This window comes from Arvicanthis niloticus, chromosome X (assembly GCF_011762505.2).
Source record: "Arvicanthis niloticus isolate mArvNil1 chromosome X, mArvNil1.pat.X, whole genome shotgun sequence".
Classification (NCBI taxonomy): domain Eukaryota; kingdom Metazoa; phylum Chordata; class Mammalia; order Rodentia; family Muridae; genus Arvicanthis; species Arvicanthis niloticus.
In genome coordinates, this window is record NC_047679.1 from 109,896,206 (window position 1) to 109,911,481 (window position 15,276).

The following is a 15,276-nucleotide window of genomic DNA, read 5'->3' on the forward strand; positions in this document are numbered from 1 at the left end:
CTCACAGTGAATGCTATCCTGCAATTTCAAAAAACTTTCTTCAAAATGAATGCCCCTCACTTGACTTCATGTGCACCTTTCTATCCATCCACCTGACTCCTCCTTAATCTCTGGGGATTTTTCCTAACAATCCTATGCTCACTTTTTCTCATCTGGTTGCTTATTTCTCCTGTTGACCTACGGTTAACTTTATTTAATCTAGTTTACATTATTCAGTCAGAAAGTATTTGGATTAAAGGTGTGTACTATGGCTGTTTGCTAAGGCGGAGCCACATCACTACTGAAAGCAGTTTTTTCCAATAAATAATACAATGGCCAGGCTCACAGCATGATCAAACATCCAGTAACATATATTTGAAATATGTACATATTTTTGTGTATATAAACATATATGTATGTATGTATGTATGTATTTGTAGTCCAACAAAAATAGTAGTTGGGAGCTAGAGAGAAAGATTAGTGGCTAAGAGCATTGGCTGACCTGGCCTTAGAATTCTTGCAGGAGTTGCTCCTGTGTCACATGTATGGTAGGTAGCAGAGAGGAGAAAGGCTAGGTCTAGGCTTAGTGTTAAGACTAATGAACACCTGAATGATTAGTGACCTAATACTCCCTTAAAAAAAGCAAGCCTGAGAAGACCACCAGTCTGGTGCCTCACAAGCTCTGATGGCTCCTAGCACCAGAAGCAAGCCAGAGACTAGAAGAACCCCACCTGGAACTGAAGGCCTTGGATAGGAGTGAGACTGAGACAAATTATCCTTGTATGGGTCCACTTGAGTAGGCCAGATGAGGAGGGAGCCAGATATAACCCTCAGAGTGACATCATGGGGCCTGGACAAAAAGCTAGCCTGAAATAACCAACAGTTAGGTGCTGCACAGATCAGGGAAGTGGGGAGCAAACCATTCCCAAGATGACCTCTGCCAGATATCATAATGCATAAGCAGTTCATCACACTACTGATACCACTCCTAAGATGGCCCCAGACACTCAGGGATCCTATATGCTTCTAAAAGTAGCAAGTAAATGGTGTAGAAATAGAAGAGAAAGAGAAACAAAAGGATGTGGGCATGATGAAAAGAGGCACAACTAGAGACTCAAGGATACTGAAGAACAGTGTGATATGAGTAGCTGGTGATACCACCTACAACTTTTGTGAGATGATGGCCTGTACTGCCACTGGGGGGCATGTCTGGGTCCATTGCCCTGAAGCAGTTACCACCAAAGGACAGATGGACGTTACTGGTCTGGGCTGTTGACCAGGAACATGTTAATGTCTGAAGGCTGTGCAGAACTGGCTTCACCCTTCACTTGGGTACTTTGGGAGAGCTGGACCTAGGGGCATGAAAGCAGATCTGACCCTGCCCCTAGCTATCTGCAGTGCTCAGGAGAGTAGGCCTGCACATTGCAGGAATTGCAAGTGAATCATCTCCACAGATATGCATATAGGAGACATGGCCCTACCACTCATCTCCCATGTGGTGGCATGGACAAATGAGAGATGTCCTCCTCCCTTTGTGTCCCTCACCACTTGTAGAAGACAGAAGACCTGGCCCTAGAGGTTCATGAGAACAGAAGAGCTGACCTTGTACCTTACCAGCTAGTAGCACTCTGGAGAGCATGCCCTGTACCTAACCTGGTCTGCACAGTAAAACTGACCCTGATGGTGAGGGAACTTATAATCAGGACTGAGAGTGTGAGCATGGGAGAGCTGGCCCTGTCAATTGTCTGCCATGTGGTATCATGGGCAAAAAAGAGATGATCCCTTCTTGCTACCAATGGCAGGCAGAAGATCTGGCCATGAGGTCATCAGATTAGGAGAGTTGGACCTTCCTCTCACCTAGGCAGCATGTTAGGGCTGGCTCTGGATATGGGGGGTAGCAAATGAGCCAGCCCTGAGGGGCATAACTGTGGGAGACCTGGAACTGCCTGCTGGGTAGTGGCACAAATGAGGGAGAAAAGCCCTTCTCCCCTCCCTCAAACCTCACCATCTATGAAAGGCAGGAGAGCTGGCCCAGTGGTCATGAGTGTGGGAGAACTGGTCATGACCCTCACCAGTTGCAACACTTGGAAGAGCTGGTCCTGCACCTCACCTGGGCAGTAGGATAGAGCTGGACCTAGTAGCAGGGGCTACTGGTAAGCCAGCCCAGAGAGTGGAAGACCTGGAGAGCCAGTATATTGACCATATCAAATGACACTCAGGCCTAGATCCAGACCTTTGAATTGGCCCACCCCAACATCTACCCCAGTGAAGAACTGCTGGAGTATATGAAGAAGCCAGGCCTACAGATCCAAAACTACAGGATCTCCCTGGTGCCGAGCAACAACAGTATATCCAAGTGACATCCGAGAGAAGTCTCAGTGAGGTTCCAGTATTGATAGAATATCAGAAACACATAGGCCTCATACAAGTTCAAGGGATCACTGCAATGAACATTTGCAAGCAGAGAAGTGTGGACAAAAGGATATACCGTGAAACACACTGTGACACGCTACAGCTTCCACAATAGTTTTTTTTTTTTTCTCCATCGCAGGGGGCTGTGGAAAGGAAGAGTGATTGAGTGTGATTGACATGCATGAGGTAAAATTCACAAAGAACCAATAAAAAACATGGCTGCCATGTTCCGTTGATATCACTGACAAGCATGCTTTTTTTCTGAAAGGAAACAGAGGAATCGTGAGTCTGGGACAGAAAGGGGTGCTAGGAAGAGTGACAGCAGGGGAGCCTGAAGTCAGGGTATCTTTTATAAGATAATAATGAATAAAAATAGATAAATAAGAACACTAGATATGCATTCAGAGGACTTGAGTTCAGTTACCAATATATACATCTTGGCTCACACCATGAGTACCTCCAGTTTTTGATACTCTAATGCCCTGTTCTGGCATCTGTAGTGCAAAAGATATGCAAGTGGTGCACAAACATGCATGCAGACAAAATATACATACACATAAAATGAAATATTAAAGTTTAAAATTATAAACTGGGTAGTGGGTGGTTTACAGAAGGCTAGGGACAAAAGAAGCTAAACTCTAGAATGGCAACCTGTGATCATCCAGCAATGAGAGTTAATACTGGCAACTATTGAGTATGGCACTTTCATAGCCTTCTGTCTCAGAACATGTTAACTGCTAACTATTCTATATAATCATTAGATAAGAAAATAAGAGATAGGCACTAGTATAACTAATTCATAGATTATGTAATAAGAAAAAAAAAGAAAAGTGAAGATCATAAAAATATGGTAGTTGTTCAGTAATTACTAACAATAATTTGGCAGAGAAATAAACTAAATATTTTTAAATGTCTATTTTATTCAATTCACCTTACTGAGAGTCTATTTTAGGCATTGTATTCTGGCAAAAGCTACATAATTTAATATGATAAGATCATCCTCCCCACCTCCAAGGGTTCATAATACTTTGGACAACACAAACAAATATTATACTAATTATAATCCATTGTGTTAAATGATAAAACATTTTTATGGAGTGGATGTTTATCAATGTGCTAGGGGCTGGAAATAAAGCTCAGTGGTAGCAAATGTTTGGCACACACACACACAGAGAGAGAGAGAGAGAGAGAGAGAGAGAGAGAGAGAGAGAGAGAGAGAGAGAGAGAGAGCTATATGGATGACAAAAAGAAAAGCAAGTTGTTGTACCTAGAAACATGAGATACATATGAGAGCTCAGAGGATGCCGCAACTACTATGGAACCATAAAGAATGTATTGAATATTTTAGAGCAAGAGGGTGAAACACATTTCAAAAAGAACACATATATTGGGAGAACCAGCATGCTGAAAATTCAGAGACTGCTCAAGGAATGAGAAAAATGTTCAATGTAGCTACAACAGAGAGTGTACCAAAACTGGATGAAACGTCGTCAGTGATGCTTCATAGTTCTGGGGAGTCATGACAGCAGAACTTCAGAAGAGTTTAATGGCTACAGAGCCTCTGTAAAGCTTGTAGGACAAGATGTTTACTATGTTTTGATGCAGTACATTCTTTTCATAGTACATACATTTTTCTTCTTACCCAGCACATAAGAACAACCATAATATTTACCACAACGTGTTATAGAAAAAAGTTATTCATTGGATGTTGTGAAAGTTAGCATCATTTTATCTTTATGATATTGTAAGTGATAATCATTCCTCCCTTTTCTTCTTACGTATTCCCTACCCTACCTTGTTCTTGTTCTTTCCTTCCTCTCTCTCTCTCTCTCTCTCTCTCTCTCTCTCTCTCTCTCTCTCTCTCTTCTCCTTTTGAAATTTATAATTTATTGTGTAAAATTTAGTAGAAGACAAAAGGTAATTCAACCCAAGTATTAGAGAAAATTATTATTAAACCGTGACTATACATTTATTTGTATAAATAATTTATTTAAGGAACAGTTCTTACGTGAGCAGTGAAGAAAGGATGCAAAGTAAAATAAAGGAATTTGTTTTGTTGTTGTGATCCTTTCCATTGTGATGAGATATCTCAGAACTAGAATCTTGGGACAGAACTGAAGTTAAGAAGTTGATGGGAGGAAACTGCTAAGGATGCTGAGTAGCTTAAGGCCCTGTATCTCTTTTGCCAATCTAGGTTTTTAAGGATCGATGGAGATATTGGAATGTCAGAGTTCATCAACCACAAAAGTAGCTTTTTTTGCTGAGCAGCTTTCTCAGTGCCCTGTTCATGTCTTTGTTCCTTAGACTGTAAATGAATGGGTTCATCATGGGGGTTACAACTGTATACATGATGGCAGCTACCTTATCTCTTTCTGCTGAGTAGCTGGAAGCTGGGAGAAAGTAGACACCAACAATAGACCCATAGAAGAGAGACACTGCTGAGAGGTGAGACCCACATGTAGAAAATGTCTTCCACTTTCCTTTTACTGATGGAACACCAAGCACAGCAGTGCCAATAAGTAGATAGGAGACAAGAATAAAAACAAAGGGGATGAAGATAACTGTTCCCCCAACAACAAAGATGAGCAAGTTGTTGATTTGTGTGTCTGAGCAAGCAAGCCTTAAAACGGGTTCCAGATCACAAAAGAAGTGTCGGATTACTCTCTGATCACAGAAAGGCAAGCGGCTGAGCAGGCTGAGATGTAGTACTGAGACTAGATTAGAGATAACCCATGGAATCACAACCAACAGGGCACAGCACTTGGGATTCAACAGCGCAGCATAGTGTAATGGGTGACAGATGGCAATGTATCGGTCATATGCCATGGCTGCCAAAAGGAAATTGTCCAGGTCCACCAGGAACATAAAAAAATACATTTGTGTAAAGCATCCTACAAAGGAGATAACTGGATTCTGGCTTTGAATGTCTGCCATCATTTTAGGGACTGTAGTGGTTATGAAGCAGATGTCGGTGAAGGATAGATTGGCAAGGAAGAAGTACATGGGACTGTGAAGGTGAGTATCACTGATAATAGCCAGAATGATAAGTGAGTTTCCTACCATAGTGACCAGATACATGCATAGAAACAGTGTAAAGAGGAACAGCTGCTGCTCAGACCCCACTGTGAGTCCCAGGAGGATGAATCCAGAGGTAGCAGTCCGGTTCCCTTGGTGCATGGTTCTGCTGTATCTAAAAAGTGAAAATTCATCTTCATCATTAAATGGCAACACGACACAAAGCCCATCAATACATCACACTAGATTGTAGAATAGAGTCAGACCTTTGAGACAGACAATCTGGGGATACATTCTTTCCCTATTAATAAAACATCAGTAAAACAAGAGCCTCATACACATAGTGAGAGACCAGGAAATATTCATAAATGGATAAATGTCGGAAATGGGTGATCTGTATTTACAGCTCACTCTTCATGTCTTTGCTATCTGAGCCTTCTGGAGCTATTTCATCAGTTTCTATTTTTTATGGGTACTATGAGAATTGTCCTGACACATGCAAAGTAGTCAGACGTGTTTGAGCCACAACAACACAAATTACAGCTATTATCATTCACTAATTTGAAGAACTCATGGAGCCTAAAGGCAAAAAGAAAGCTCCAAAGAAGAACTGATCCAAACCCCACTTTTCACATTTCAACAAGATGAAGTGATCATCTACATGAAGCACCACAAAAAAGCCATGCATGAATGGCCATTCAAGCAAGCAACAAAGTGGCAACATTTAGTGTCTTGAGCCAGTTTACACTGAAATCATTTGAACAGAAGGATGCCAAAACAAAGAATGATTTGGGTAACAATTTAAGTGTTAGTAATTATTCTAGCTTCTAGTTTGTCAACATTCTACTAAGTGCCTTACATGATGCATTTATGCAGATATTCACCATAACCTTATAAAATACATAAGAATACTGAAATTTTGTAAATTTATAGGTAAAAATTTGCCACATCCAGAGTAATGTTAATCAAATTAATAGAAAAAACAGTGCAGTTTTTAAGCTCAGTCCATTCTGAGCTTAGCAAGCATCATTTTAGAGATGTCTTGCTTGACTACTGGGCTTTAAACATCTCTGTAGTGTTTTACACCTTTGTGAATGCATCAGAGGAGCCAATAATTAATATTGATTCAATGTCACCCATATTCAATACACCTGAAAACTTATTCATCCAGTCATACCCTGTCTATCATAATGGAGTTGGACATTGAGTTGTGACCTAGAACTTAATTGACCCGTATCTGGGAGCAATAAACAATGGACATGCAAACTGCAAGATTTGTTTTTCCTTCTTCCAATTTGGACCTCTTCTAGACTGTCGTAGATTGATGTTCACAGATCCATTTTATTAATTTGTTACACGAAGGCCTGTCATGTCTTCATACCACCTAACACAATTAGAACTGCTATTATGTAAATTTCTATAATTTGACTGGTTTTCTGTTAAGATTGTGCCTTCCATGATCAAACAAAAAAAGAGGTTGCTAACACTAATGAATAGTTGGAGCAAGATTACAGGAAGGATGCTGCACTTATTTAATAACACAATTTTTTCTAAGTACCATAGCAGTCCTCATTTGCATACTAACAAATGTGCTAATTGTAAATCAAGCAGGATAGGGTCTGGTGGGACCTCTGCTAGGCAACACTCTGCTGTTTCATACGTACAAAATGTACTGAAAATAATAAAGTGGCATATTATTATGTACATGTAATCTAGGCTTTTCATTAATGCAGATTGAATTAACCAAGTTTGACAGTGCACGTTTCTGAATTGACTTTCAAGATATCATGTTAGCTTGCTCCATTTAACTGAATGTTCCCAACTACCCTCTCCAAGCTGATTTTACCCTTACAACCAGCATGTTTGTTTCTTCCATCTGTCACTGTTAATATTCAAGTCACTAAAGTTGGCACAATATGTTTGCAATGAATATAGGAAGCAAGTGTTTTATGTTTGGGGTTTGGGGTCTCCCTCCCATGGTACTCACCTTGGGTTTTTATGGCTGTGTTCAAAGCTCTTACATGCAGAAATGGCTTCACTTTATTCACTAAGAAGTCAGAAATTTTTTCCAGCTACATCAACCTTTTCTCCTCCTCATAGGAAAAATAGTGGGAAACAGAAAGATAAAAGAGAAAAAAGGTTGGAAGGATAAAAACCTCAACCAGTGTTGTCTCTGCTTCTGCATTCTGGGCTCGGGACATAATCCTCAAGGCATCTTATTAAAAAAACCACTCGTATGACCATTTCTCTGCAGACCAAATCTTCCCCACTGGGATTTCTTGACATTATCTAATTTGTGATATTTGAAGATTGTATACAATCAGAATAGATGAAAAATATTACATACCTGCTAGATTTTTTATCTAGTCATAAAACTAAAAATTGGCTTAGGGAGAAAAATTCAGCCTCCTTACACCTAATAATAATTGTTATTTGGATCTCCATGTAATCTTAGATTTTTATTTGGAGAAGTTTAACAATGAAAGTAAAACTGTGCATTTACTATCTTTCCTGTACTATTCTAAGCCCATCATGTATTTATTTTATAACAAAACTTAATATGGGAAAAATATGATGTCTTTCTCACAGACAAATAAACTGAAGTCAGAATTTGAGTGTGTTAACTATAGTCCAACACAGAGGCAATAGTAGACACATATAACCACCAAGAAATCTCTCTGTAGATCCCATGTAAGCATTGTATGATACTGTTTTGTAATGATCATAGATGGAGGAGCTATAGAATAAAAGGCATACAGAAAAAAATCCTTCCTATAATTCTTCCTCCCTTCAAAATATAAGCAAATTTTCTTAACACCTACTCAAATCTACTATGAAACCTTTGACACTAAACCTAGAGCCATCTCTGTTTCTAACCCTGAAGACTACAGACATTCACACTACTCTGTTTTCCCACAGTATTTCCATTTAACATCACTGGCTAACCTATGCCTTCTACCTATGTTCAGGATTCTATATCCATTTGTCTACCATGAAGATTTAAATCATCAACAGATGTTTCAAAACTGTTTTCATGAATTTGCTATAGTTCATTAACTCATAGGCTAACTGTTCCAAATCAGTTTAAAAAGTTAAAGAAGGACTGGGTCTAAGCCTTGTATTCCTAAATGTGTTATACAGGCACAATACCCATGAGAGTATCAATATTCATCTCACTTTTATATCAATAAGAAGCTCGTACCAATGAAAACCTTAAATTTGAAATCAAAGAAAATTTTTTATCATTTAAGAAATTATAGCTTCATCTTGATATTAATTATACAGATTTCCACCAATAGGTTATGGCTATGCAAAAAATCCTAGCAAATTCATGGCTTTGAGGTTATTGTTAGGGTGTTTTCCATATTTTATTTAGAAATAGCTGAGAGGAGTGAACAGACAACAGTCCAGGTTACCTTACATGGATAGTTGGTTTTCAAAACATCAGAAGTCCATAGAACTGACGCTACAAATATTTATATATTAATGTTCATATTGATTAGAGACTTGTCTGCTCCTGATAGCTTCCTGTCGTGGATTCTAAGAAGAAGTTGAGCATCCTTGGAGTTACTCCAGTTGTGCTGTGACAGCCACTAGGCAAGAATTGCCTCTTTCCATCTACAAATTACTGTCCAGAAAAGGACACACATGCAGAATAGTTGACTGATTATATCTGCCTAGACAGAGTAATCAGCCCTTAATAATTCTGCATCACTAAGGTCTGTCAGATGATTCTGGACCAGAAGGCTGAAGATTTGATGCTCCAATGTTCGGTAGTATAGGGGCTTTCCAGGTGTTCAGCGGTCTCTATAAATTGGCTAAGTTTTAGAAGCTATGCTTAGTTCTTCCCATAATTTCAGTTAACTCAGTCATTCTGGATTTCCAACGTGGTTTGAAGACATATAGTCTCATAGCCAATCCTGGCTATTTACTTTGAGAGAAAAGATCTGAGTAGATGGTTTTCAGCTGACATTCATTCTAAAGCCAAAAAAAAAAAAAAAAAAAAAAAAAAAAAAAAAAGCCAGGATCAAAAGTAAGTGTTTTAGTTAGGAGAGATGACAGAGGTTCTGGTTAGTCAACAAAATGATGGACTGGGTATTAAGACTATCTTGTACCTCACTGGTACAATTAGCAATAAGTATGCTCTAATTGTACTGTGAGAAAAAAGTTTTATTTTAACAGGAAAGGTGATATGTAGGAGGAGCTAAGGGGGAAGAAGTACTGAGAGGAAGAGATGGAGTAAGGAGAGAAGAATATGGAGAGGAGAAGCTAGGTGATGAGAGAGAAAAAGAGAGAGAAAGAGAGGGGGCATGGAGGCACATGTTCACGTGTCTCCTCCAGTCAAAGATAGTTTATATATCTAGGTTGGGTATTGGGTTACACTTCTGATTGAGCATTACCAAACTTATAAAGCCTTTGATTAACATTTTAAAAATTGTATAAAAGCAAAAATGAAAAATAAAAAGGGGGCATGGGGTAGGGGTTTTCTAGGGAAGGGAAATGGGGAAAGGGGATGGCATCTTAAATGTAAATAAAATATTTTAAAAAAATAAAAAAACACTGTTTTCAAACACTTGGATTTCAAAACTGTTCTAGTCTTTGCAAAGTGGAAGCAAAAAAGACAAAGCAAACCCCCATCTATTTCAGACACTTAATTACTAAACTAAATTATTCCTATCATTAAACACATTTTTTTGTATTAGCTATATTTCTGTCTCCATTTCTTCACCTCAGCCCACTCCAATCTGCCTTCTGCCCCAAATAATTCCACTGAAATAGTTCTTTAAGGTCACAGTGACACTTATGCTGCTAAATCCAGTTTTCTTGGCAACTTCACAGCATTTACCTCAAATGGTCACCCTTCCTAACATACACTCCTTCCTTGGCTTTGGGAAACTATCACAAGTCTGAGTTTCCTTCTAGTTGGATGGCTATTCTTTTGCCATTACCTTTTATGACACCTTCAAAGATATTTAAATATTTATAGTGATATGACAGAGTTTTCCTTGCTTGTTCAACTCTCTCCTTCAAATATAATTATCTGTTTATTCTCAGGGTTTCATTTACTATCTGAAGTGGAAATTTCTGTTTTCTTTGGAGACTTAGTTGTGTCATATGATTTTTTCTGGATGTTGTCTGATGAGAGGATGTTTTGCTGAGGCAGACATGTGAGAGGATATTTTGCTGAGGCAGACACTCAAGAGGACATGTGGTGTTTGGAAAGAATATAAGTAGATTCCCAACAGAGAGTGAAGTACACTCTTGCAATGCATCACTTTGTTGGTCTTCACTGATCTTTCTTTGTCGTGTCTTTGTAGAGAGAAATGTGCCAAATAACGTCTGTTATCCCAGCTGCTTCTTGCACTTCCAGAGACTCTGGCCCATTAGGTGGAGCCTCACTATTTCTTCTGGATTGAACCATTGCTACTGATTTGTGTTTGCTGTTTGAAGATTGGACTGGACTGCCACTACTGATTCATGTTTGATGTGACTGGACTGATGATATCCTGCCAAAGAAGATTGGAAATGTCCTAAAGAACTACTTCTAAACAGGTCCACATCCCCCTTGTCCTATTAACCATCTTTCTCCCCTACTTTTGGTCAGTGGACTAGAAGGGAGGTTGAAGCAGTTAAGAATCTTAATTAAAGTAGAATTTGAAAAATCTAAGTCTACAACTATCTTTATGATGATAGTTCTCAAGTAGTCAAGTAGTACCAGAATAATATCTGGTAATGATATAACTGGTAATAATATGAATGCCTTTGTATATACCATATAATTTAAGAATACACGCATGTGCATGTGTATTCATGCAAAATTGTACATACACATACCCACTCACACACACAGAAATGTACACACCTGCATACATACACCCACAGATACACATGCACACATGTATACACCACAAAAAATAAAATGTGTGCAAATAATTGCTTTCTCCTTTCAGGGATTTTCTTCTTTGCCTTGAGCTCCCCAGAAATCTGACACCCTGTATCAAATGACTGAGGAGCCTGTCTCAGATCTGCATGGCTTTTTAAGGTACTAGAGAATTGGCTGCATAGAAAGACTGACAATCAAAAGTCATAGCTGCCACTTGCAGAACTGTCAACACAATTCCCTAGGCCACTAGAAAAATAGTCTCTCCATGCCCCTTTTGTGTAGCCTTTTCAGTTTGGCAAATCACATCACAAGTTTCATTGGATTTGCCATTTCTTCAGGAGCCTTGGACTTTCCTAGAAGATATCTATAAGTCTTTAGACAATTTGTATTCAGTGTTGCAATGTTCAAATGTTTTTTTTTTTCCAAAGAGGAATATTTGGAAACAAAGGACACTGACACTGACCTTTTCTCTGAGTGGCTGCCTTTGCATACGTCATAGAAAATGCACTTAGGAATTGCTCATTCGTGAGGGCTGTTCAGAGGCAGGGAAAGGGAAGTGTCCTGGGAATTGACAAGCAGCAGAGCAGTGAAGGAAAGAACAGGGACATTCAGAAATGATGAATGGGGTCATTTTTGCTTCGAAAAGATTGGTGTTTCCTCATTTGGAGGATTGATCTATACACACTTATGTTCTTGGGTGAATGTGTGTTTGTATGCTCTGACACAGGACATCATAAACATGCTCACCATTTTAATCTGATTCCATTTACAGGTACCTGAATGACCTTTGTAAAGTCGTCTCTGGGGGTGTAAGTTTTATCCTTTATAAAATGAAGGGGTTATACTAAGTGATCTCTATACGCCCATTCCACTATGACCTTTGAAAAATCCTATGATTTCTAATTAGATACATTTATTCATGGTGTGGTAGAAGAGTGTTTGTATATGGGTAGTAGAAACAGTACAATTTTTTTAACTAACACAGCAGCTTTTGTGTATACAGTCTGATGTATAATTCATGAAGTTTCCCAATTTCAAGCTTTGAGAGAATTTGTGACAAAAAATTACATTTTGCCTAATCAGTTCACTTATGTTATGTGCAAGTTAGGGAGCTCATTATAAATGCATGTGTTTACAAAAAGGAGGTCATCTGGGGATAGTAGTATGGCTAGGTTTCTGTGTGAAACGGAAAATTTTGGAAACACAAAGGTGTAGGAAAAGGTTAAAGCTGTTTTAAATATCTTAGTAAGTTTGTGAAAAACATAAAAATGGTTATAAGCTTACTTGGGGGTGATCCAGCTTGGGAGGAGTCATCAAGTTTTGTATTTATTCATTATATCATTAATGGGAGATATAAGTAGTGTTGAAGTGCTTCTTCAGTACTGGGAAAAAGAAAAAAAATGATGTGAGGAAAATATCTAATAGGCTTGTTTCTTTTCTAAATCCCACCTACTTGGCACAGAAGACTGAAGGAACCTTCTTTCTCACAAGCATCCAGAACATTAAATGAAAAAAACATCAAGAGGAAAGAAAAGGCAAGTGCTAAACAACCTAGCCACCCTGCCTCATCCAGTCTTTCTGTTAAAAGATTTTACTTGGGGCTGAAGAGATGGCTCAGTGATTATGAGCACTGACCAGTCTTCCAGAGGTCCTGAGTTCAATCCCTAGTAACCATGTTGTGGCTGATACCCATCTATACCTCTTCTGGTATGCAGGTAGGTGTACACACAGACAGAGCACTCATATACAAAACAGATAAATAAATAGATCTTAAATTTAATTTTTTTTTGCTTGTTGTGCCCTATAGAAAAATTCTCAGATGTCTGCGTATTTGAGAAGCAATCGTATTTTCATTCATTCTCTGGTCACTTCATAATGATCAGTTTCATCAAGGTTTTATTGGCAGCCATTTAAGAGTGGCACTGTGACCCAGTGGGGATCTAGTGAAGGGAGAAGTTTGGAAAGCCAAGTTGAAGCACTTAGCTCTCAGTGTCACAGAAAATCGTCACAGATAGCTTCCTATATTACTATTCAGCCCGTTACAGCTGATGCATAAGCTATACTCCTTAAGATTTTCCATGTTTCTTCCCGACTGCCAATTATTTTGTCAGTGAAAGGGAACAGCAGAAAGTGAGGTTTCAAGACATCAAGCATTGATATGAAGACCACAAATCAGAGGCAGCTATACAGCAGCTATGAGTCAGTTAGGGAGAGCAAGAGTGTGTGTTCAGTCAACTCTTCAGCCTTGATTGTTTTGGAGTAGCAAGTAAACTGTAGCAAACAGGAGAATACAAAGCCAAGACGTGGAAGAGGCAAAACAGGAAGGGGTTTGCCCTAAACATTCTCCTCATTCTATAAATCAGACATCACTGGGGCTTTTTCAGACAACCTTTTATTCTCAGAAGAGATCTTGGTATTTTCTATTGTGATATGGACGTATTTGTCAATGTTAAGAAATATTTATTGCTGCTCCTGTGAAGACACTTTCTTCTGAGCCATCCTAGAGGAGCCATTGCATTCAGAGCAGCTGGTAAGAACCCTCTCCCACTACACTATACTCCAGAGTTATAACTGGGAGCCTGGGCATTCAGGACACATCAGCCACCCAAACCCCAGCCCTCCAGAACACCACTCTCCTTCTGCCCCTCTCTTGGTCCTTTTGGCTAGGACAGACACCTAGCTGGTCTGCTCCCTTGAAGACACCTTAACCTGAGCCATTCTAGAAAAGCTACTCCACTCAGGGCAGCAAAGGAACCACTGCACTCAGAGCAACAGGATTTCAGGATCCCAGAGGCAGCCTGAGTCCCAGGAGTTCTTCCACGAAGGAGCTCAGGATCACAGGATCACAGAGACAGCTGGACTCTGAGGAGTTCTGAAACAAGCACGATAACTGGAAAAACAGACTCCAGTCAGAGACAGAGAGTGCAGGTAGCACTAGAATTAACCAGATGGAGAAAGGCAAGCATAATAACATAAGCAACAGAAACCAAAGTCACTTAGCATCATCAGAACCAATCTCTCCCACCATAGCAAGCCCTTGATACCCCATCACACTGGAAAAGCAGGATTCAGATTTAAAATCACTTCTCATGATGATGATAGAGGACTTTAAGAATGACATAAATAACTCCCTTAAAGAAGTACAGGAGAACAAAGGTAAACAGGTAGAAGTTCTTAAAGAGAAAACACAAACCTCTCTTAAATAATTGCAAGAAAACACAAACAAATAGGTGAAAGAATTAAACAAAACCATCCAGGACATAGAAATGGAAGCAGAAACAATAAAGAAATCTCAAAGGGAGACTACCCTGGAGATACAAAACCTAAGAAAGAAATTAGGAGTCATAGATGCAAGCATCACCAATAGAATACAAGAGATAGAAGAGAGAATCTCAGGTGCAGAAGATACCATGGAAAACATTGACACAGCTGTCAAAGAAAATAAAAAATGCAAAACTCTCCTAACCCAAAACATCCAGGAAATCCAGGACACAATGAGAAGGCCAAACCTAAGGACAATAAGTATAGATGAGGGTGAAGATTCCCAAATAAAAGGGCCAGTAAATATCTTCAACAAAATTATAGAGGAAAACTTCCCTAACGTAAAGAAGGAAATGTCCATGAACATACAAGAAGCCTACAGAATTCAAATAGACTAGATCAGAAAAGAAATTCCTCCTGTCACATAACCATCAAAACACCAAATGCACAAAAAAAGAAAAAAATACTAAAAGCAGTAAGGGAAAAAGGTCAAGTAACATATGAAGGCAGACCTATCAGAATTACTCCAGACTTCTCACCAGAGACTTTATAAAAGCCAGAAGATGCTGAACTGATATCATACAGACCCTAAGAGAACACAAATGCCAGTCCAGACTAATATACCCAGCAAAACTCTCAATTACTATAGATGGAGAAACCAAGATATTCCATGACAAAACCAAATTTACACAGTATCTCAACACAAATCCAGCACTTCAAAGGAC

At 39.1% G+C, this 15,276-nt stretch overlaps 1 protein-coding gene and 1 non-coding gene across 2 annotated transcripts; one reads left to right on the forward strand and one right to left on the reverse strand.

The window, feature by feature from the left end:
• The first annotated feature begins 480 nt into the window (after positions 1-480).
• Positions 481-609, forward strand: LOC117695640 (small nucleolar RNA SNORA17). Its single transcript, XR_004604685.1, has one exon. It is a non-coding gene; the product is annotated as a small nucleolar RNA SNORA17 (small nucleolar RNA).
• A 2,943-nt stretch (positions 610-3,552) lies between these two features.
• On the reverse strand, positions 3,553-7,588 carry LOC117695126 (olfactory receptor 1468-like). The gene is made up of 2 exons (XM_034485997.2): positions 7,394-7,588; positions 3,553-5,581 (listed from the first exon to the last, which is right to left on the reverse strand). The coding sequence occupies exon 2, from the start codon at positions 5,566-5,568 to the stop codon at positions 4,627-4,629; it is 942 nt and encodes a 313-aa protein (XP_034341888.1). The 5' UTR covers positions 5,569-5,581; positions 7,394-7,588; the 3' UTR covers positions 3,553-4,626.
• Between the last annotated feature and the right edge of the window lie 7,688 nt (positions 7,589-15,276).

Coding starts and splice junctions, on each gene's coding strand:
- LOC117695126 (XM_034485997.2), bottom strand. CDS start 5,568: ATGCACCAAGGGAACCGGACTGCTACCTCTGGATTCATCCTCCTGGGA.